General features: G+C 40.1%; 1 protein-coding gene across 13 annotated transcripts in view; it reads right to left on the bottom strand.

Annotated features, from left to right (window-relative positions):
• The window catches only part of camk2d1 (calcium/calmodulin-dependent protein kinase (CaM kinase) II delta 1), a 91,248-nt gene extending 72,431 nt beyond the window's left edge, over positions 1 to 18,817 (bottom strand). For 12 of the 13 annotated variants that reach the window (XM_072687973.1, XM_072687978.1, XM_072687976.1 and 9 more), the window contains exons 1-3: positions 18,729 to 18,817; positions 18,521 to 18,606; positions 16,153 to 16,247 (exon numbers count right to left, since the gene is read on the bottom strand). In XM_072687973.1, the coding sequence (XP_072544074.1) occupies positions 16,153 to 16,247; positions 18,521 to 18,582 (157 nt within the window). In that variant the 5' untranslated portion in view covers positions 18,583 to 18,606; positions 18,729 to 18,817. The other variant, XM_072687974.1, reaches the window with a different exon arrangement.
• Between the last annotated feature and the right edge of the window lie 4,992 nt (positions 18,818 to 23,809).

Here is a 23,809-nt window from a genome sequence, read left to right as displayed (position 1 = left end):
CAGCATCCATGAGGCCTAATGGAACCATTCAAACAAACAACATCTGGCCAAAGCGGCAGAGTAGAGCAAAGATTATGAGGGGAATTGTGTTTTAAGTAGAGCTTAAAAGATACACTAAGAGAGGGAAGAGGGGGTGGGCGACTGAGCAGGGTTTACAGTAGACCTGACCGATACTGGTAAGTGCATCATCAATACACTGATGATTCTTGTTTGTATAATTTTCTAATTAATATACATCTTCACTAATTTTTCACGAATATTTTAATGATTAGATGTTCTTATGCTGCTCTTTACACACATAATTCTAAATAATAAATAAAATAATGGTCATGGCAAATAACCTCTATGTGAAGAGAACCCCCCCTCCCCTTGACTGTTAACTGCCTTTAATTATTATGACAAACTGGTGGACCATTATACTGTGGACCAGCGTGGTCATGATTATGCTGGTCAGTTGGTTGAATGGTTGGCTGGCTTGGTCATTGTGGTGAACCAGCATAGGTTGGTCAGGTAGGTATGGTCATGATGGTTGACCACCTTGCTGGTAGGCTGGCCAACCACCATGGTCATGGTGGTTGACAGACTTGGTCCTGCTAGTCAAGCTGGTCAACAAGCCTGGTTATTTAGGTCATGCTGGTCGACCGGCTTGCTGGAAAGTTAAGCAAGTCAACCTGTTCATGCTGGTCAGGTTAGTCAGGCAGCTTGGTCCTAAACTGACCAGCATGCCCATTGTGACCATGTTGGATGACTGGCATCACCAGCCTGACATGGCCAAGCTAGTCAACCAGCATGACCAGCACAGCATACAACCAGCATGACCAAGCCAGTCAAATAGCCTGACATGGAAAAATGGTTTAACATTGGTTGGTCAGCTAAACGGACCAAAATAATCTTGATAGCTTGATGACCAGTCCATTAAACTCCAGTAAAAACATATGCTGTGCTGGTTCAGTTTAGCAAGTCAACCAGTTCATGTTGGTCAGGTTGGACAACCAGCTGGGTCATAAACTCTCTAATGAATATATACCCTATGCTGGTCAGTAGCTAAGCTGATCAGGCAGTTTTCATCTTCTGAAAAGAATTATATCATAACAAATTGTCCATTCCTAATGAATAATAACATTATATTGAAATTCTTGTTAATTACAAATCTTTATCTATGTTGATTTGCATGGGAGTTCTTAGATAAGCTGCTAAACTTGGCACCACCAGGAGCATATATTCTCTGCAATTAGCCCCTATTTGAGTAAATCTGCACCTGAGGTTTAATTTTCCACCATATAAAATGATATGGGCCTATTTAATCAGTTATGAGAATATTTACAACCTTAAAATCGGTATTAGATCAGTGCCAATTTCTGCTGAAATCCCCAGTTTAAACCTCATTAAATCCCTCTTTTATTTTCAGTGCTCTTCATTGTTCTGCGCTCATCGTTGCCTCTCTGCCTTCTTTCCACAGAGAGCTGTCCAGACAAGCATAATTACTAAAGGAGACGTTCATTTTTCATTCCTTGCTGCTAATTCTCTAAGGCAGAATCTACAGAGTGTAATAGCTGTCTAATGACCACCTAACATAATAGGACTTGTAAAGCAGAGACTGAGAGAGAATGAAGACGAATCTGTAGAAAGTTTATGCAGGAGTATCGGCAGCACCTGTAATACTGGAATTTGGGAAAGCAGTGCAAGCTTTGCATTTTTGCTTCTAACAGCTTGGTTCTGACATGTTTAAGCATGTACAAATGCTCTGCTTTTCCAACAGACAGATATTTACAGTCATATTAGTGTCTTGTTTACTTAATCAGGTTTTTGAATTTGGCATATGTAGTTTGGACATAAGAACATGACATATGTATTATCATGTAATTTGTGTGCACATGTTTGACTGTAAATAATTATAATTGCAGACAATGTTGGGAAGTGAGCAGCTGATTCTAAAGAACATGCCTAAACAGAGCAATATATGTTAACTAGTGTTAGTTATTTAACTAGCACTGATTTTACATAGAATATTTTTGTTTGCATACTTTATTACAGAACCAAATGTTTAAACAACCAGTAATAGATAGTCAAGAATAAACAGACATTTATTGGAACCTTTAGCACTTATGTCTCCATGTGGTGGGTTTTTTTTTTGGTTCTAAACCAAAGTTGAGTTTCAGCAGCTTGTTTAAAGTTCACACACTGAGGTTTAGTACCTTTTTACATAGAGATGTGTAATTAAATGTAAAATTGCTGTTCTGAAATCTGAATTTTAAACACCAATTAAAAGCTGTTTGGTAAAGCTTAGCAAGATTCTGCTTCCTTACTTTCATGTGTTTCTGAAAATTTTCTTAATTTTTATTATTTTGTTATTTATCTTTTCAAATGTGCTGCTACTGAACCAGTAAATTCAGTTCTTTCAGGCTTAGTATATCTTATTTGGGATAGGATATAAAAAACCTATAAAAAAACCCTATAAAAGTGAAACACTATAAATATCAGGATTTATAGTCATCCATCCAGTATTTAAGTCAAAGCTGGTATCGGCACTCGGTATTGGCTGATACCTGAAAATCTGGTATCGGCATTGGGAAGGAAAAAGTGGTATCGGTGCATCTCTAACGTTAACAGTTTTACAAAGGAACTGGGCAGGGTTGGTGGTTATGTAAACATGAATTTACATTCAACTAAAATACAAAGATAAATTACTAAATCAACTGAACAGATCAGGTATGGATTACATTTTAAGCTAACTGTATGCAATAAACAAATAAACAAACAAACAAATAAATAAATAAATGCAAAAACATCTGTGTTTTCATGTTTTATCAATCACCATAAAAAAATTAAAAAAAAACTATTTTCCTGGGTTATTAAAGTAATATGCTTTTTAAAAGAGCCCTTACAGAAAAGGGGGCCAGACCAGGCTGTTTTTCCAGGGTTAAACCTTTCAGTTTTGGTGAGCCTGTGTCCACTGCAGCCTCAGCTTTCTGTTTTTGGATGAATTTTTTTGTGTGTATTTACTGAGAAGTCCAGTATTTGTTAGCAATGTTAGCCTAGCATTTCCCATTCGTAACTCAAAAATCACAGATCAGATACCAAACACGTCTTGGCCGATCGACTGCATCTGGGGTGACCGATCTTTCAGCAAACTATTTCTTTAACGGTAGGTTAACTTTAATATACTTAGAAACTACGTTCTAATGCTTGTGCTTCATTAAAGCTTGCGCTCAAAATGATGTCTCTGCAATCTCACTGTGGCATTGATTAGCAGCCCTTTTAATGTTTGTTAAAAGTATTAGTAAAGAGAACAGCTTCTGCATGTCATGAGTGCATTAAATTAAATGGGCAGTGAGCTTATTTAAGAGCTATTTATAGCCCTGCTCTTATTATTATATAAGCAAATAAGCTTGTGCATTTGTTGGCCCTCCAAGGAGCTGAAGTGAGGGAAAAAAGTTTATTTTTGTTTAGTTTTTAAGAGGAAATGGAGTTTCAACCAAAGTCAGCATTTTATATTGAGGACATGGAGAGTCATTTACAAAGACTGAGATTTAAATATAGAGTCACTTACAAATGAACCATGGCCTATCCATGTTCGAAACAGTAGCGACAGACTCATCTGCTACTCTTCATCTAATTAAACCAGTCTAATTACACATTACAGTGCAGCTGATCAGTGTTTATTAAACACTAACAGTATCCTCAATATGCTTAGAAAAGCATATTGTGTATCACGATAACAAAATTAATCACAAAACAATAAAATATTGTCATATTTCCCAGCACTATTTGGAACTTTACAACATTCCTTAGCAATAAAGAAACAGTATGGAAGCTTATTTCATGTCAGAAATGAACAAATACCCATCCCAATACCAGATAACTGGATTTTAAATCAATTAAAGAAGCAATTTGTAGCATTTTTGCCTTAAAATAACAGTTTCAAAATCATTGTGATGCTCCACTGACCTGTAGAATGACCTGTAGAATAGCGCCGCCATCATTATATACACACATCATAATGGATCGGGTATTGGCTATTTTAATCCCAATCCAGTCCCGACTCTTTGTTTTAACTACAGTGTTCAGAGAGTCATCTAGACATTATTGGGCATCCGGCAGCGTTTTTAAAACATTCATTAGCACATGTTATTATTTAATACTATAATATATCGTGTATCGTCAAAATATCTAACTACCATCACATTTTTGCCATATCATCCACCCATTCCTATCTACACTGATTTGACATTTCCAGCAGTTTTTCCTTATTATGGTTTGTATCCAGTAGCTGTGCCTAATCATTTAACCTTTAATCATCTGACCTTTGCCATTGAGGAAGCCCATCCAAGAGAAGAGGGCCATTGTTTATTAAAAGTAGAAGGGCACCTCTGGGCTTCCACAGATTGCCTCCCACTTTGAAAGACAAAAACGCTCCAATTAAGCCAAGCTAAACTCTCTTCAGAGCCACTGGCCTACTTGTGTAAATTAGGATGTCGATTGAAGACTCTAGGGACCAATCTACTTTGCCAGCCTGATGTTTGAAATAGACAAGAAATTGATCAGGGGAAATAAAGCTTTGGCTGGTAGTGAGGGAATGTTCTTGGTCCAAAACACTGCTAAATGGCTGTGCGAGGATTACTGCTTATCATGGTGTTGCTCAACAATATGCTGTTAGTATTGTATTAGTATATGATACAACTGGAAAATGCTGTTTTCCTGTTTTCATCTGACCAGTTTAGAAGCACAGGACTTGTGTACTTGAACCTGCCAGTTTATTCTTTGGCCTGCGTTTGGAAGTACAAATAGCTGTTATCTTCTGGGTGCTGTTAAAAGTGACAGCTAGGGAAGGTGAGTGTAATGCAATAATGCAACTATTAATACAATATGTATTAATAGGTATCTATAATTAAGTTATACATGCTCTACAACCAGCATTTCACCATTTCCAATGCTGTTTACACAAGTTTTCTATTGTTTTCAGCACATTTTTTTTGTTGTCAGCTTGTCAGAATGCATGCAGTTATCAACAGTTTCTATCCTTATCACCTTTACCCCTAATTAAAAGGGACAGTGAGCTAATCAGAGAGATAACAAAAATCCAATTAGCTGGCCTTTTCTGGCTACAGAAGCCTCCCCTGGTCAAAGTCCTTGGAAGTCCAGTTTTTTGTCTGCATAATCTGTTAGCCCTCTTCTACCCTATTCATCAGACGGTACCTCCAAAGAACCACCACACAGTAACAACGCTGAAGTGTTTAGACCATGCAGTGTCACTGCTCAGCTAAGAACAGCAAATCCATCCAACCAAAAGTGGCTGCATGGCCAGAAACTGACCACTGAAGAAGTACTAGAGGTACCGCATGACTGTAATATTAAACAAAGAGAACCTTTTCAAACTCAAACATGTTTGACATTATCAAACACATGAATCCCGTATGTGAAAAAGTAATTGCCCCTTCAAATCAACAAACTTATTACATGTCTTTCAGAAGCGGGTTCTCATTATGTATAAATATCTATAAGCAGCCACTGCGACGAACTTACAATAATACCTAAAAGTGAACAGCCAGTGTACTTCCTCCAGTTAGAGATGGGCATTAATCGTGGTAAATCTTAATGAAATGTCATTTAATTTTTTTTATAATTGTTTTATGTAATGTAGGTCTGCTATTTACAGCCTCATATCATATCACCCATATCTTTCTTCAAGTACATATTATTTTCCATTCAATATGAATAATGGAAATGCCATTACATGTACGGCTAAGGGTGATGCGCATGTCCATGCTGCACTGGATTTGTGAATGGGACAGTTCTCTAGATTATATAATGCTCTCTCTCTCATCTGCAAAGCCATAAGTGGAGTTTCCGGTGGAACAAACTTCTATAAATAGAAACATACAAACCTATGAAAGAAAAGCAATGCTTTAACATAAAAACCTAGGAAAATATTAATTGAGGGAACGGAAATTGCAATGACACAGTATTCCAGATTTTTGTAATCTAAATTCCAAATAAAGCTTTGGGATGTGTGTGTATGAAGTGAGCTTCATAAGAGACTGCATGACAGAGATAATGTACAGTATTGAAAATAAGGGATATATATCTTTACCTTTTACTATCTGTATATCTATATCTATATATATCTAGCTCTGTTCTCATTGGCCTTATATGCACTTGTACTATGCTTCATTTAAAAAGCAGTCCAGGCTGCTTTTTAAAAGATTCCTTATAAGAACAGCATTAATAAGCAGAGCTAAAATGCTGTTGGCTGAATAGAAGGATTGTAAATAAGTAAATTTTTTAAACATCACAAAAGTGAGTAAGTCAAAACCGGCAGTCATCAAACTCAAGGTTTTAATATCGAGCCGTGTCTAAGACCCATTTACACCTGGTAACTTTCAGGGTTATATCTGGATAAGGCCAAGTCACACAAAAACACAAGTGTAAACTAACGCAATGAAGACTGATTTAAACCAGATCCAAATCCCATCACCATTTCAGGAGGTGGTCTGTGACACATTTGAGCCACATTTTATAGCAGTGTAAACACATCCATCTCTCCAAGACGCATTTGAGAATCAAAACTCTTCCCAGCACAAGCCTTCCCTAAATTAAAATAAATGCACAACTGCATGTAAAATTGCGATTTTTGCAGCAACAACCATCTTTAGCACAGCATAGGAAGAGGCTAAACGGATAAACAACTAGTTGCTGCGTTTTAAGCATTTTTGCCTATTCCATCCCACACAGCGATCGGATTTCAGTAACCGGAGACGCATTTTGACTATTTGGCTAAAATCTTATCAGGGTCCAATCCAAATACTAGTCACATGAAGTGAGCAGGTGTAAACAGGGTCTAAGTAAACATCTGAATTCATCCACAGAACCTCACCTGGACCATCTGAGGTTTGGACAGAAGCAGGGAACCAGGGAAGGCTTTGTACTAGGCTTTGTACTAGACTGGAACATTGCTGTGAGGTCAGTGAGACCACCTCATCCCCATCTCATCCCAGAAGTACTGGATAAAAAACAATCATTCCAAAAAACAGTTTTTCAGTACTCCTCTAGTCCGTGTCTGGCATTAGGCACGGTGCCAAATGCTTCAAGTGTTTCTGCTCTAGAGAGTCCTATTCTATTGGCAATCTCTCCGGGGACAAGACACGTACACATACATCTGTCGGCAATGGCTGCAACTCAAAAAAGCTGAATGTAACATTCATCAGAAGGGGTGTCCACAAACATATGGACATATAACGTATTGCTCAGCCCTAGTCATCTGCATTCATCTGAGTGTCTTCTTATCATCTCACACAGACCGACTACTCGGACTGATCTAATCTACCATTGAGAAACGCAGCGGAAGGCTGAATGACAAAGAATTCAATCCGCCACAATACAGCCCATTACAGCCAGACCCCCTCTTTCTGTCCATCCGTGGCTCCTGCTCTCACCCCCCCCCCCCACTCACTCACACACTCTTTCCTTAAATAAGCTATTTTTAGCAGGCCCATGCTGTGCTCAGCCAGGGAGCCCTGGGGTAGCTCTAACCTCTTAGAACGCATACACAACGATGCTCTGACATCACACAAGAGGTCCAGAAATGCTGCGATTGGTGGAGAAAGCAAAATCTAACCTAGGGTCGTGAAGACGTTTTGCATGCACTGGTCTTGGCTGCACTCCAAGGCTGTGGTTTCCTCTCTGTCAAGCTAATCAAATGCTAGCAAGAGTTATGTTATGTGGGTGTGTATGTATTTGTAAGGGGGTGGGTGTGTGTGTGTGGGGGGGTCATTTTATGGTGGGAACTCTATTTAAGGATATGACATGTCCTTTCTTACATATTCTGCATCCATCCATATCTGCCAATGAATGGACGCAGCCATTACACTTTAACTGGAAGAGAGACTAGTAGGAGAATTTAAACTAAGCATTATAATCATTGGGAAGATCGAATTACTCATATTTACATTCAATTAATCAAGCATTAACCATTAATCTGTCTTTTCAAGACACAAGAGTCAGCCAGAGTCAATCAGTGCATTCAACGATGAGCATGACAGTGTGTGAGAAGTAATGGTTTCCCTTGTGTTCTGACTGAGCAAAATCAGTTGTGACAAACACAGCAGGAAAATAAATAAATAAATAAATAAATAAATAAATAAAGACCTCAATGCCATGTATCCCTATTCTTTTCTGCCATCATCTACAGGCCACCAGTTCCACACAAGCTCAGGCAAGGCTTAGGCATGTTTCTGTGATGGGGAGGGGCCACTAGCCACGGGGCTAATCTTTAATGTAGCATGAACAGACCCTGACCCACATGCTAATATTGCCCTTAACCACCAAGCTCTACTGTTGGGAGGCCCTTGTGCTTAGACACATCCATTTGCATGTTAGTGTACTACAACGTGCAGGACTGCATACATAGATTTGAACATGTATGAGAACCGGAAGCGTGACAAATAAAGGAACAAAAAAAAAAAACTTGTGGTTATGCCTTGCTGTTGACCTCCGACTGGCTTGAACATTAAACTATCCACTAGATGACCCGAGTTCACGAGGGTTTGTTTACGCTTACAGAGAAAATCCAAGCAGTTTTAGAGAAGCTAAAAAGGAAAGTAAGAGAGAGGGGGAAAACCGTAGCACTCTGTCTGTCCATCTGTTGGTCTCTGGTGACATGCTCTCTGAGAATACGAATAAGTCCCGCCAGAGGAAAAGCCAGGAAGGGTTCCGAACACCTTAAAAGCATTGCACAAGTCCAAATCTCTTATATCACCTTGCGCAAGTACTACACGCTATGATGAACCTAATGAAGACATGACATCTACAACACTATCCACAGAGTACAGCTAAGCCACTGGACATCAGGCTTGCCACTAAAAAAACATCGAGTGCACTAAGAGGATCTTCTGTCAATGTTTGAGAATATGGTTTGCACAAACCACTCGCTTAGAAGTCCTCAATCTTGATTCCAGGAATGATAGAAATAACGGAGCCATCTGGAAGCATAGCAATCTGCTCTTGAAGCAGAACAGACACTGACCTGAGAAACTCAGGCCATCTTCACTGACAGGACGAATTTAACCCCCCCCACACACACTTCATTCTGTACAGTGAGGGCCAGATGTATTTACAGTACCAAATGTTCAAAGGTTTGCTGGCATGTGTGTAAAATTAGGGATGCGCCGAAATGGCAACTGCAGGCCAACAGCAAGATATCCAATATTTTTCACGTTTCACATTTCTGCTGATGCGCTTTTAAAAAAGGCCTAACCTTCAGTGGTTGGTGTGGTGCAACAGATAACACCACTACATGTAAGTGAGCTATCACACCATGTGGTTCATTTCCCCGGTCTGACTATGCTGAGTTACACATTGGGCAAGACTCCTAACGCTACACTGGCCCACCTCTGTAATATGAGTAACATTGTAAGTCGCTCTGGATAAGAGCATCAGCTGAATACCATCAAATGTAAATGTAAAATGTAACCGTAGAGGCTCACTTTATGTTATGAGAAAAGAAAATCGCCACAGGTTTACAGGATTTTGGGTAAAAACATACTTAGGTTCTCTGGTTTAAGCCACATACCCCCTGTATTCAAATGTCCCTTAGAATGGAAACCTGTGTCTATCTTGGCATAGATGAATAATGAGCATTCAGTACATGGAAACACCTCAAAAACAGGCGCATTCCTAGTGTAGTAGTCCCGATACATTTATTTTACAGCCTCAAAATGTACATATTTCCAGTCCACCAGTAAAAGGGGGAAAACACAACAGACACTATGAACAACAGACAATATGCTGAGGCTAATACTGGTTGGTATGTGAACCAGTCCTCATGATCGTGGCTTTTCCTGTTTCCTCTGTCAAACTATGGAGCTCAAACGCCACATGTGACAAAGCAAAGGAAAGCAAATGGGGATCTGTGCTAGGTTAAAAGCTAACACTAGCAGAGTGGCTTTTAACATCAGATGACTACAACATCAGATGAGCTAACCAGGCACCGATTTGGCCAGGAAAATGAGTAGATGCTATGCTAACAGCTAATCTGGCTACAAAGTCTAGCTAACCGTGTGCTGCGCCAAGAGAACACTGTGAGGACAGCAACAATACCTGGTGAGACTTGCGAACAATAAAAGAAACAGTGTTATTACTGTGTTCAAAACTATGAACTATGTGTGTTTCTGTGAACTGTTACGGTGCAGTAAATCAGCAAATTTTGTTTAGCACAGAAAGTGTATTTTATAGGCAGTCCGTTGTCACCTGAAACCTGAAGCTCAAGTTCTTAAAAAGCTACTGGTCAAAGATGTACGCTATTGCAATCTGCTGTCTGCATAAAGACACACTTTTGCTTCAAATCAGTAATGGCTGAGTAAGGTAAAGGTGCACGTATTTGTCACTGTACAGCAAAATGTGTCCTGAGCATTTAACCCATCTGTGGTAGTGAACACACACACACAAGTGAACTAGGGGCAGTGAGTACACACACAACCAGAGCGGTGGGCAGCCAACTCCAGCGCCCGGGGAGCCTTGCTCAAGGGCCCAACAGTGGCAGCTTGCCAAGCCCAGGAATCGAACCCACAACCCTTATTGTTATCGATAGCCCGGTGCTCTAACCGCTGAGCCACCACCGCCACCACTAGTAGAGTAGGTGTCCCAACACTTTTTCTCCCCCGTTGTACCCCTCAGGTCCATAAGTATTTGTACAGTGACAATTTGCGTTTTGGTTTGGCCCCAGCGGATTTGTCTAAATGGTTAATGCAATACGTCTGAGTTGAAAGACTACACTCCACTCCTACACTCCAGTCACATTTTGATAGTGGTGGTGTTCAGAGGCAACCTTACAAAAACTGAGTCACTGTTCAATGAACCCAGCTGTAGGCTTGACCACGTAACAGTTGTGGAATGACATGAATGCAGCATTTCAGAACTACCACAACTACTACAACAACAACAACAACATCAGCACCACCACATCGCAGTTACAGTATGAGCAGAATCAGCTGAGTTCGGTGAATACTGAGCATGTCCGAGTGCCTCTGCTTTCAGAAAATACAGTTGCCTAGAAATCAAGATTAAACCAAACATTAGTTTGACCCAGGTTTCAATGTTTTAGTGACCTCAGGTCACAGACCTCAAACATCGATCTTTTCCTCTTATTTATTCCTTGTGGGTGATGATGGCTTCAACTTCCAATCTTTAAACATATTTTAAACATTTTTAGATTTTTCTGTAACCTACAGACCTTACCGGCCTTCAGAAGTCAGTAAACACTCAAAGAAATGATGGTGGTTTTGGGAGTTACACCAGGGAAGCCAAAAAGAGTCTGGGTTAGTGCGTAGGTTTGGCCTGAAGGCTAACACAAATGATTGCAGCTGCTCTTAATTCCAGTCACCATTCTCAGGTGATGACCCAAATTGGGATCCCTGAAGGCGAGAGAAACGTCCTTGAATTCCAATGAGCTTCATAACTGTATCAAACTTTTCGAAGTGCTCAAAGACACACGCCTGTAATAAAGAGGCTTTATTCAGATGTTCATATATCCTCTATTGAGAACATACATCTTTATTTTCACACAGATTAGAACCCCTTGTTGTAGTAAGCAGAAATCTCCTTAAGTCTAGGCTTAGGCCATATCTAGCAAAGCAGGCACAAGCCTCGAAAGAGACATGGCGTCACTCCCTCAGACACACTGTCTCCAGCACTAGCCAGCAGCATCCTTTGAAATTCAAGTGGTTATTGAGAGTGGAGTGCTGCTTTCAAACGATATGAAAATGAACACAGGTAATTTCACTGTGAATCATTCCTCTCTGACTTCACAGGAAGGCTAGAAAAGAACTCACACTGTATCGCTTTTATCTGTTCCATACTAGAGCTGCACAATACATTAACGATACACAATAACAATTCAGCCTCTGCAACACTGATATCAGAGAAGTCTGCAAACGTATACATTGTTTTTAAACTGTACACTTACTTAACTGTACACTGTACACACTTAAAACTAAAGGTGCTACAAGCGGCTCAGGCTGCTCAGGCGGTCTCGTCCACTTGATTGGTGTGCAGTGAGTTCACACTTACTCTGATGAAGCACACTAACAGAACAATCGCAGCAGGGTTCGAACCAAAGCTGACAAGTATAAACACATCCTAATATACATTCTACTCTTCGGCCTACGGCAGTTCAGATCTCTGAGTTCAAAAAGCAAAGGAGGGGATACAGCCTCATCACAATACTAGCAATTTGTCTGTAGTGTGACGCCTTATTCCATATGCTGATATTATGGTGGAAGCAGTAATTACCATTTGTCAAATCTAATTAGGACTAATTGTTCCCAAACTAAAGTGCCCCTTAACTCAAATCATCAAGATCATCATTTGGACTAATTAGTTGTTATGGCAACAAGTCACACATAGTAGACATAATCAGAATACTCCTCAGTAACCATGCAGGCCAGCGTTTATTTCTATTCAGAGCACATGCACACGGTCGGGAGACAGAGGGAATCCCTGGTCCGAGGTGACCTTCAGTGTTTGATATAAAAAATAAAAAAAAGATGGGGGTTCTCTTTTACTGCATATGGATGAATATCAAGCTGCCAGAAGAAAGGCGTGTGGGCGCACACACACACATTCAGAGAATTTTTCTTCCCAGGAGAACCCAACCAATATACATATGCCAATTCTCAAAACAGCATTAAAACATCACTTAATAGCACTTTGGCGTGCATACACTTCAAAGAGTGGCAGAAACACTATGTGTGTGTGTGTGTGTGTGTGTGTATATATATATATATATATATATATATATAGAGAGAGAGAGAGAGAGAGCTGATACACAGTATGCTTTTCTAAGCACATTGTGGATATTGTTAGTGCTTAATAACCACTGATCAACAGCAGGTTTCATTACAAACAGTGTAATTAGTTCAGTTTACTAGATGAAATAAAAATCCCTGTACTCACTATGGGAGAGTATCTGAGTAGTAGTTTTTAAGAGCTACTGATGTATTTTGTCTATGTATCGTGATAAATATTGTGTATCATCAAAATCTCTTTAAATATCGTGGTGTATCATTATTTAAACCCCAGGCATTTATCCAAAGATCCAATGAGTCCCCTGAGGTCTTCAGAAAAAAAGGTTGTAGATGCAGATCACACAATTCCTTTGAGAAACCTCAATTTTGTAAAAGTTGCTGTTCAATAGCCTCTCTCCAAAGAACTGTACTGACAGTACTAAAATTATGGAAGGTTATTACAGTGAGTCCAAGAAGTATTTGATCCCTTGCTGATTTTCTTCGTTGGCCCACTAATAAAGACATGATCATTCTATACTTTTAATGGTAGATGTATTCTTACATGGAGAGACAGAATATTAAAAAGAAAATCCAGAAAATAAATCTAAGGAATATATATTAATTGATTTGTATTTCATGGAGTGAAATAAGTATTTGATCCCTTAGTATTCATTAGCAGTTCTGGCTTTTACAGACCAGTTAGACACTCCCAATCAACTTGTTACCTGACCTGAAGCCACCTGTTCTCACTAATCACTTGTGTGAAAAACACCTGTCCACAGAATCAGACAGATCACACAGATTTCAAGTCTCCAACATGGGTAAAACCAAAGAGCTGTCACAGGACCTCAGAGTCAGAATTGTTGACCTTCACAAAGCTGGAATGGGCTACAAAAAGATTAGTAAGGTGTTGGATGTGAAAGTAACAACTATTGGTGCAATTATCAGAAAGTTTAAAGAGTATAACATGACAATCAACAGACCTCGGCCCGGTGCTCCAAAGAAGATTTCGCCTCGTGGGGTGGCAATGATGCTGAGAACAGTTAGAAATCGTCCTGCAACCACTCGGCAGGAGTTAGCAAATGACCTGAAGGCAGCTGGGACCACAGTTTGCAAGGAAACAATTGGCAACACTTTGCGCAACAATGGATTCACATCCTGCAGTGCCCGAAAGGTACCCCTGCTGAAGAGAGCACATGTGGAGGCGCGCCTCAAGTATGCCAATGATCATTTGAAAGATGAACCAAGTTATTGGGAGAAGGTTTTGTGGTCAGACGAGACCAAAATTGAACTTTTTGGCCTCAACTCCACCCGCCATGTGTGGAGGAAGAAAAATGCTGCCTATGACCCCAAGAACACTGTGCCCACCGTCAAGCATGGAGGTGGAAGCATAATGTTTTGGGGGTGTTTCTCTGCCAAGGGTACAGGGCTACTTCACCGCATCACTGGGAAGATGGATGGAGCCATGTACCGCACAATCCTGAGGGACAACCTCCTCCCCTCTGCCAGGGATCTGAAAATGGGCCGTGGTTGGGTCTTCCAACATGATAACGACCCTAAACATACAGCAAAGGCAACAAAGGATTGGCTCAAGAAAAATCACATTAAGGTCATGGAGTGGCCCAGCCAGTCGCCAGACCTCAATCCGATCGAAAATCTATGGAGGGAGCTGAAGGTCAGAGTTGCCAAGCGACAGCCCACCAACCTTCATGATTTAGAGAGGATCTGCAAAGAAGAGTGGGCCAAAATTCCCCCTGGTGTGTGTGCTAAACTTGTGGTTAACTACAACAAACGTCTCACCGCTGTGCTTGCAAACAAAGGCTTTGCCACTAAGTATTGAGTGTGTTTGGCAAGAGGGATCAAATACTTATTTTCCTCATTGAAATACAAATTAATTAAAATATATTCTTTAAAATTATATTCTGGATTTTTGTCTTGATATTCTGTCTCTCCATGTTAGAATATATCTACCATTAAAAGTGCAGAAGGATAGTGTCTTTATTAGTGGGCAAACAAAGAAAATCAGCAAGGGATCAAATACTTCTTGGACTCACTGTATATTGAACTGTTTGCCAGACTGCAGAAAGCATTGACCATCAAAAAGGTCATTAATGATGAACATGAAGAACATTCTGTGCACTTCTACCATGATCAACACTCAACCTTTCCACCAGTCGAATTCCTTTCCTTCCTTCTCCACCTCTTACCCAATGCGTCCTCCAGCCCTTCTCTCCACACACAAACAGCCAGATGAACCACCAAACACACGCACGTACGTGCACACGCGCATACACAACCTCCATGTCTCTCAATCTCTCACCAGTCTATTAAGGATTCACTCTGAGTCAATACAGAGACACCAGGGCCATCCCACACTTCCACTTAGCAAACAGCTGCCTGTGAAAGCCCTGCTAGACATGAAAGGACATGGCGCGGCAGTCCGCAGGCCCATTTCACTTCTGGCTGCCTGAGCCACTATGTTGAAGAGAGGTGAGGGTAGGGGGCTTGTGTGGGTGGAAGGTCAAAGGCCACACCCCTGTGGGTAATACTAAAAGATGACATTTATTTGTGGCTTTTTTTGCTGGCTTTATTACAGTGGGAAGTGGAATTTTATTACAGGCTAGTGATTAAACTATAGCTGATGGTCACAGTGATAAGAGTGGTTTCAGGTAAGCTTTGTGGAATGAACAAAGAGGAGGGACAAACAGACTTTCTTTTTTTCATAAGAACTGATTCTATTCAACAATAATTCTATTGGTTAAAATAAGAAACTTGACATTTGGAAACATATGTTCAAGAAAGTAGGGGAAATAATGAGGGTGCTTATTTAGAGACCTGGGGACTAATGTATTACACTATTGGGCAAATGAATGGGCATCTTCAATGGGCAATTTTTTCAGTCTAGTATGTGTTATAGTGTTTATTTCTGTATTACAAGGGTTGTAACGATACAATCAGCCCATGATTCTTTTCGATTTACGATACTGGATACATGATTCGGATTCATTAAAACAATGACTGCTACAGAACATACTAATCAGACCAGAGCTGCAAGGCTGGAGGAGTGCGGTGCATTGTTCTGTGCCAGAGTGGGTCTGGAGTTGGTGTTGGTTGTATGCAAACTTGGTCAAACTTTGCATTCTGTTATGCAAGATCAATGTTTTGATGCACTGTTACACACCTAGCCACACCCGAGTTAACTATTACCTCACTGCGGCTAGAATACTGTACTGTATAATACTTGTGGTGTACCCCTGTGGTATGTGATATCTCCAAAAGTCAAGAAAAGCAGCTTAATATCAGCATATTTTCACATAACAACATAACAACAACAACGCAAACATTCATAATTAGTGTTAATATGAGTGCTCACCTCTGGCAGACAGCTTCTTGGTGTTGATAATTTTGGCAGCATACTCCTGACCAGTGGATATCTTCATACATCTCCTCACCACTGAGAAGGCCCCTCTGTAATCCACAGTTAAAAATGTCATCACACATCATCGGCTTAAAAAAATTGTAATGCTGCTCATCACTACAAGCCTGGCCAACCTTTACAGAGTCCTTCTATACAGGATACAGACGCAAATGCCATCAAACCCAGGAAGCTAAAACAATGTGAGGTATTTGTGTGAAGTTAGAGACATGAGTCACATCCAACGAAGCTTTCTGATCTTTAATGCAAGATTTTAATTCACATATAACATCTGCAACTCTGCACAGTTTGTGTTTGGCTGTACTTTGAAACAATATAAGTGCCCCAGCACTTTTATCAGATCAGACATTTTATGAGGATGACGGTTATGAGCGATTTGTCAATCATCATAACGAGCATTACTGTACATTACTGTCCCAAATCTTTTCTTTTCGTTTTTTTGGTGGCCATCATTTGCAACAATTTGTCCTACACAGGAATTTAAAACCACAACATTAGTCGTAGCTGACTGGTATTCAGTATCAGCCGTCGGAGTTAAGAATTTCAGATCAACCAAGCAGTGTATATTTGAGAACAGAGGGCTGGGAGGCATACTGCATCTACAGTGCACACAGATCTAGACATGAATATCCAGTTCTTATTAAAACCCTATTATAACCTCTACCATCTGCTGATATTTAAAGACTTTTTAAAATATACTATATTTATTATTCTATTTTGACACACAGACAAATCGCACCATTAGCGGCAGATTCTGAAAGAACATGCTATTCAAATACTGTCCCTTACTTACTTATCATTCAACACGTGTTGCACTTCATCAAAATAAACAGGACTATGCTGTTTGTAATGATTCGTGTAGCTGGTGAGTGTTCTTTAAGCACTGCCGATATTGATGACATCCTCAGAAAATATTACATTGCATATAACGAAGAAATTATTCACGATCCGATAAAATATGTCACCCACCCTTACCATCTGGCATTGTCGAGAACAGCCTAGGCCTCATGTATACTTGCATCAAGACAGTACATGTTACAGATAAATAGTACAGTATATTATCAGACCGCTAACTTCATTCTATTCAAACAGGCATTTCAAAACATGTAGAACAGAAAATAAATTAAAATGTAAAACTTTAAAGATAAAAACACGACTTTTTGGCATCATAACACTGAAATAATACTTCTAATAATAATAATAACACAGTAAATATAGTATATACACAGGCTTTCTGTTAGATCTTGGAGCACTGCTGTAGGCGTTAGTGAGGTCAAGATGATCAACACCCCACCTCATCCCCAACTCATCCCAATAGTACTGAATGGAGCACCAACCATCATTCCAGAGAACACAGTTCCACCGCTCCACAGCTCAATGCTTTACACCCTTTACACCCCTCTAGCCAACACCTGGAATTAGACATGGTGCCAAAAGGTCCATGTTGATCTGCTCCAGAGAGTCCTACTATTCTACTGGCAGTACTTCTCTGCAGGGACTAGACCCAAGCTGTGTGAGCAATGGGTGCAACCTAAAGTACTTAAATGTCCACAAACATTTGAACAGATGTAGACTACCAGGACGTGTATAGTACATAACCAGTACAGACTATATATACGGCGATATATGGATTGGAATGGTAAGGGCAGCCTTTGAATTCACAGGATAATGCGGACTCTTACGGTACTGCCTCCAGCTATTCAGAAGGTAGGGTGAAGGGTGTATCCTACAGGAGTTAGTCACCCATTAAACTACCATTTCACTACAGTTTTATTTACCCAACAAAGTGCAATGAATCATAAGAATAACAGAAATAGTGCTGGTGTCAACACTGATAGTAATACAGCGTTGAAAATCATAGGGCACTTTTCTGAAACTCTTAGCTCCCAGTTTCTAGATTTACTGAGAGTTTACATATTGAGTATGAGAAATGTAGAATAATAATAATAATAATAATAATAATAATAATAATAATAACAGATTAGCAGAGCAACAGTTCTCACCTGTATCACCCTACACATGCTCCAACTGAGGAGCCAGCCCAATAATCATGCAGGTAGTGCAGAACAGGTAGACCTAGGTAAGCCTACACTCTTAAAAAAATAAGGGTTCTAGATCTAAAGGTTCTCCATAACAAACATGGTTCTGTTTGGAACCCAAAGTGTCTCTTTTTCCTGCATCTCTCAAAAGGCTCATTGGAAGTGGAGGCAATCTGAAAGCAGTGCAGGAATCAATGCAACTAGCTAAATAAATAAAAGCCCCAAATCAGCAAGGATTTACAAGCGCTGCGTTTCCAGTAACTTACTTCCCCAGTTCTTCAAAGAGCTGGTACTCGTCGGTGAACCTGGTGCAGGTTGTTGAAGCCATGCTGAAGGAGACGGGGAGGTGAATCTAAGCGGAGGAAGAAGAAGAAGAAGTAGAAGTCAGTGTGTGTCTTCAGCGCTTCTTCCTCAGATCCTCTCAGCGCAAAGCGAAAGTAAATTTCAGACGGAGGAAGAAAAGAAAAGTCCAACCTAGAGGCTGGAGGAGGCGGTTCCGGCGCCGTCTGGCCGCTGAACAGTGTGGAGAAGTTGAGCTGGTGAACACAGCAGCTCTTCTGCTGCCTCGGCTCTGGACGCGTCCGTCTTTCAGCGCTTCCTGGTGGTGAAGCCGCGGTGGGGTTTTTCTTATACAGCGCTGCCACCTGGCGGCGGACAGGGGAACTGCGTCCGTGTTGTTTGCCGCTCTGTGGAAGGAGGCGCTAAATCTTAGTCTATATGGAGGACTACGTTTGTGGTTATATTTTAGGCGTGTAAGGCTCGCTTCCTGACCGCAGAGGGCAGCTTCACCTTGGGCTAGCTTGCGTCCAATTAAGCGATCCTCTTAAAGTGATCATCCGCAAATCCGGGAGTCACGTGCACACGCCCGTCTCAGTAACTGTGGCAGAGCACAGGCTTGCAGTAACGTCCAGATTCTTTAAATGAGGGGAAGTCACAGTCGGGGACGACAGTGGTGCTGTATGTTGTCCTGAAGAAGGGAGGTCGTGCCCCCTACCTCCTTAAGATGAGTAAAATGACGTACAGGACTGAGGAAGGCCCACCTTTTTCTGTTCCAGCATGGCTGTGCCCCCCAGCATAAAACATGGTCAGCTGACTGGCCCTTACAGAGCACTGATCAGAATCAGAATCAGAATCAGAATCTCTTTATTTCACCAAGTGACAAGTAACAAAAACACAGAACACAGATTATTTACAGTATTAAACTAAAGGAAAATTACACTAAACAATAAATAGGGTAGGGGATAAATTAAAAAAAGTAAAAAGTACTAAAGGTAATAAAGAGCTGAAGAAGCTGAGAGATGTGAAACAGATTTAGTTGAAAAATATCATATATAGAAAGTTACAGATGACCTGAATATTTACAGAAAGAGAGAGAACATCTGTACAGGTGTGCAAATAGCTGTTCAGTCCGGTTTGGTACAGTACAGTTGTATGTTTTGAGGTTTACAGTGGGAGGTGTCCACTGTGGTTAAGGAGCGCTACAGCTGTGGGGAAGAAGCTGTTAGCATGACGTGTTGTGCTGGTTTTGATAGACCGCAGTCTTCTACCAGAGGGGAGAGTCTGGAAGAGGAGGTGTCCAGGATGTGAGGGGTCAGATGTAATTTTGCCAGCATGCTTCCTCAACCCCATCCAACATCTTGGGGATGAATTAGAACAGAGATTCTGAGTCAGGCCCTGTGCAACATCAGCGCCTGACCTCACACTTCCCACAAACACACTCCAACAAATCTGGAAGAAAACTTTCCCAGAAGAGTGGAAGCTGTAATTGCTACATAGGAGGAGCAACTCAACATAGAATGGGATGCCATGAAAGCTTCTGTAGGTGGGATGTGGAAGTGTTCCAATACTGTTGTTTTCTAAAGTGTATTTGATCTCATAAGGAGTAAAAAAACTTCCCTTAATTTAACAATCCATTCCTGCGATTTAATAAATCTTTCCTCAATTTAACAATCAGTTCTCTCAGTTTAATAATGTGTTCCCTGAATTTAATACACAGTTTACGGAGTTATTAATAATTATCAATAAACTATATAGTATTAATAGTAATTAGTTATTAAACTAATTTCCTTAGTTGAACAATTTGTTCCCTTGTTTTAATAAATAATTCTCTCAATTTATTATATTGTTTACCCAATTTAAGAAATGTTTCCTAAATGAAACCATTTTAATTTAATTTAAAATACAATCAATTCAAATCAATTTAACAAATAATTTCCTTACTTTAACAATTTATTCCCTCAATTTAATAAAAATTCCCTTAGTTTAACAATTTCTTCCTTCAGTTTAATAAAAATTCCCTTACTTTAACAATTTCTTCCCAGAGTTTAATAAAACTTCCCTTAGTTTAACAATTGATTCCCTCAATTTAATAAATTCCCTTAGTTTAACAATTTCTTCCCAGAGTTTAATAAAACTTCCCTTAGTTTAACAATTTATTCCCTCAATTTAATAAAAATTCCCTTAGTTTAACAATTTCTTCCTTCAATTTAATAAAAATTCCCTTAGTTTAACAATTTCTTCCCAGAGTTTAATAAAACTTCCTTTAGTTTAACAATTTATTCCCTCAATTTAATAAAAATTCCCTTAGTTTAACAATTTCTTCCTTCAATTTAATAAAAATTCCCTTAGTTTAACAATTTATTCCCTCATTTTAATAAAACTTCCCTTAGTTTAACAATTTCGTTCCTCAATTTAATAAATAATTCCCTTAGTTTAACAGTTTCTTTTCCTTGATTCATTAAAAAAATCAGAAATGCAGAAGAATGTGTCTTGGAAACAATAAAATTGTGTGAAAATAAAATTAAGCATAAACGGAAGAGCAGTGACTGAGGCGCGCTGGAAACCAGAAAGTGCTTGGCAGATTTGAGTACACAAAGAATTCTTTTGAGCTGCCTTTTCACTTACGTTTATCTCCAAAAGCTGGGATCAGGCTTTAGAAATGTGTCATACAATGATGCTCACTATTTAAGAACAATGATATGTTCATGCAAATGCCAGTAATATTGCAAATTGCCATTATTTTTGTCTTTGATTCAAGTGCATTGCAAATAATACATCCAATAAACAAAATATGTTTATTGGATATATGACCAAAGTAAAATTCATACAGAAAAAAATATGTGCATGTTTGTCATAAAGACAATGAATGATTAATGATGATTAATACTGCATAATTAAGTAGTTTAATGTACTTGACATACTGCTAAATATAAGGCAATGTTTGTGATATTTGTGGCCAAGACAGTCTAATGACATATTGCAACTATGAACAGTGAGATTATTATGAATCAAAACAGCATGGTAAGGGACCAACAGTTGGATGTGCTGTGGAGACGTTTGGCCTGAGACAAAATTAGTAGGTGTGTCTGTCTCCGCCTCCGGTCTCTACTGTGCAGACTATGTTTGTACATTTCACAAGATGACAGACGATTTTGGCTTTATTTTTTTTTTAGAGCATAAGGCAATGGAACCACATTGTCCATGTTGATCTAAAGTCACGCTGGTCTCAGGACAACAAACATGATGGTGGTCTCAGGACAACACACATGATGATGGTCCCAGGACAACACACATGGTGATGATGTTGATGATGGTCTCAGGACAACACATGACAGATACATGATGATACTGGCCCAGGGCAACGCACATGATGATGGTCTTAGGACAACACACATGATGGTGGTCTCAGGACAACACATAATTATGACAATGGTCTCAAAACAACATGTATGATGATCTTATAACAACACATGATGATGATGGTCTCAAAACAACACATATGATGGTCTCAGGACAACACACATGGCGATGATGTTGATGATGGTCTCAGGACAACACATGACAGATACATGATGATGATGACCAAGGACAACGCACATGATGGTGGTCTCAGGACAACACATAATTATGACAATGGTCTCAGAACAACATGTATGATGATCTTATGACAACACATGATGATGATGGTCTCAAAACAACACATATGATGGTCCCAGGACAACACACATGGCGATGATGTTGATGATGGTCTCAGGACAACACATGACAGATACATGACAGATACCAAGGACAACGCACATGATGATGGTCTCAGGACAACACACATGATGCTGGTCTCAGGACAACGCACATGATGATCTCAGGACAACACGCATGATGGTGGTCTCAGGACACACAGTCATAATAATTCTCCCAGGACAACATCTATGATGATAATGGTTGACAGTGGTCTCAGGATAACACTCATTATGACGATGGTATCAGGAAAACACACATGGCGATGATGATGATGATGGTCTCAGGACAACACATGACAGATTTACAACATTATAACACATTAAAAAATATGAATATGGTGTGAATGATCTAATCTAATGATCTGTATCACTACATTTAAGGAATTTAGGAAAAATGGCTGCGAGGCTGCTAAGTTAATACCCCGTAAGAGCAGTAGAGGGCAATGCAAAGCTCTGAGATGCTGGAGCTTGCATGCGATCACTCAGGTTTGTCGACTGTGGAGCAGATGGATGCCAGTGTTTCAGGGTGCTCCCATGGCAGTGGTACCTTCTCACTCTCTCATTTTAGTCAGACTGTTATAGTCAGACCTGCCACACTCTAATACTATTCACCCTTCTCTGTACTCCATTAATCTAACACACAACAATGATGATGATGGTCTCAGGACAACACAAATGACGGTGATGATGATGGTCTCTTATACATATGATATGGATTGTTTCAGGGCAACATATGTGATGATAAAGGTCTAGGGTCTGGCTAGCTAACATTTGGTAACCTCTGGCTAGAATCTAGGATCTGACTAGCTAACCTTCAGTAACCTCTGGCTAGAATCTAGGATCTGGCTAGCTAACCTTCAGTAACCTCTGGCTAGAATCTAGGATCTGGCTAGCTAACCTTTGGTAATCTCTGGCTAGGATCTAGGATCTGGCTAGCTAACCTTTGGTAATCTCTGGCTAGAATCTAGGATCTGGTTAGCTAACCTTTGGTAATCTCTGGCTAGAATCTAGGATCTGGCTAGCTAACCTTTGGTAATCTCTGGCTAGGATCTAGGATCTGGCTAGCTAACATTTGGTAACCTCTGGCTAGGATCTAGCATTTGGTTAGCTAAGCCTTTGTAACCTCTGGCTAGGATCTAGGATCTTGCTAGCTAACATTTGGTGACTTCCGGCTAGGATCTGGTTAGCTAAGCTTTGGTAACCTCTGGCTAGAATCTAGGATCTGACTAGGAAACCTTCGGTAACCTCTGGCAAGGATCTAGGATCTGGCTAGCTAACCTTTGGTAATCTCTGGCTAGGATCTAGCATTTGGTTAGGTAACCTATGGTAACCTCTGGCTAGGATCTAGGATCTTGCTAGCTAACCTTTGGTAACTTCCGGCTAGGATCTAGGATCTGGCTAACTAACCTTTGGGAACCTCTGGCTAGGATCTAGGATCTGGCTAGCTAACCTTTGGTAACCTCTGGCTAGGATCTAGGATCTGGCTGGCTAACATTTGGTAACCTCTGGCTAGGATCTAGGATCTGGCTAGCTAACATT

Source organism: Salminus brasiliensis, chromosome 9 (genome assembly GCF_030463535.1).
Source record: "Salminus brasiliensis chromosome 9, fSalBra1.hap2, whole genome shotgun sequence".
Taxonomy (NCBI): domain Eukaryota; kingdom Metazoa; phylum Chordata; class Actinopteri; order Characiformes; family Bryconidae; genus Salminus; species Salminus brasiliensis.
This window is presented reverse-complemented; position numbering and strand designations above follow the sequence as displayed.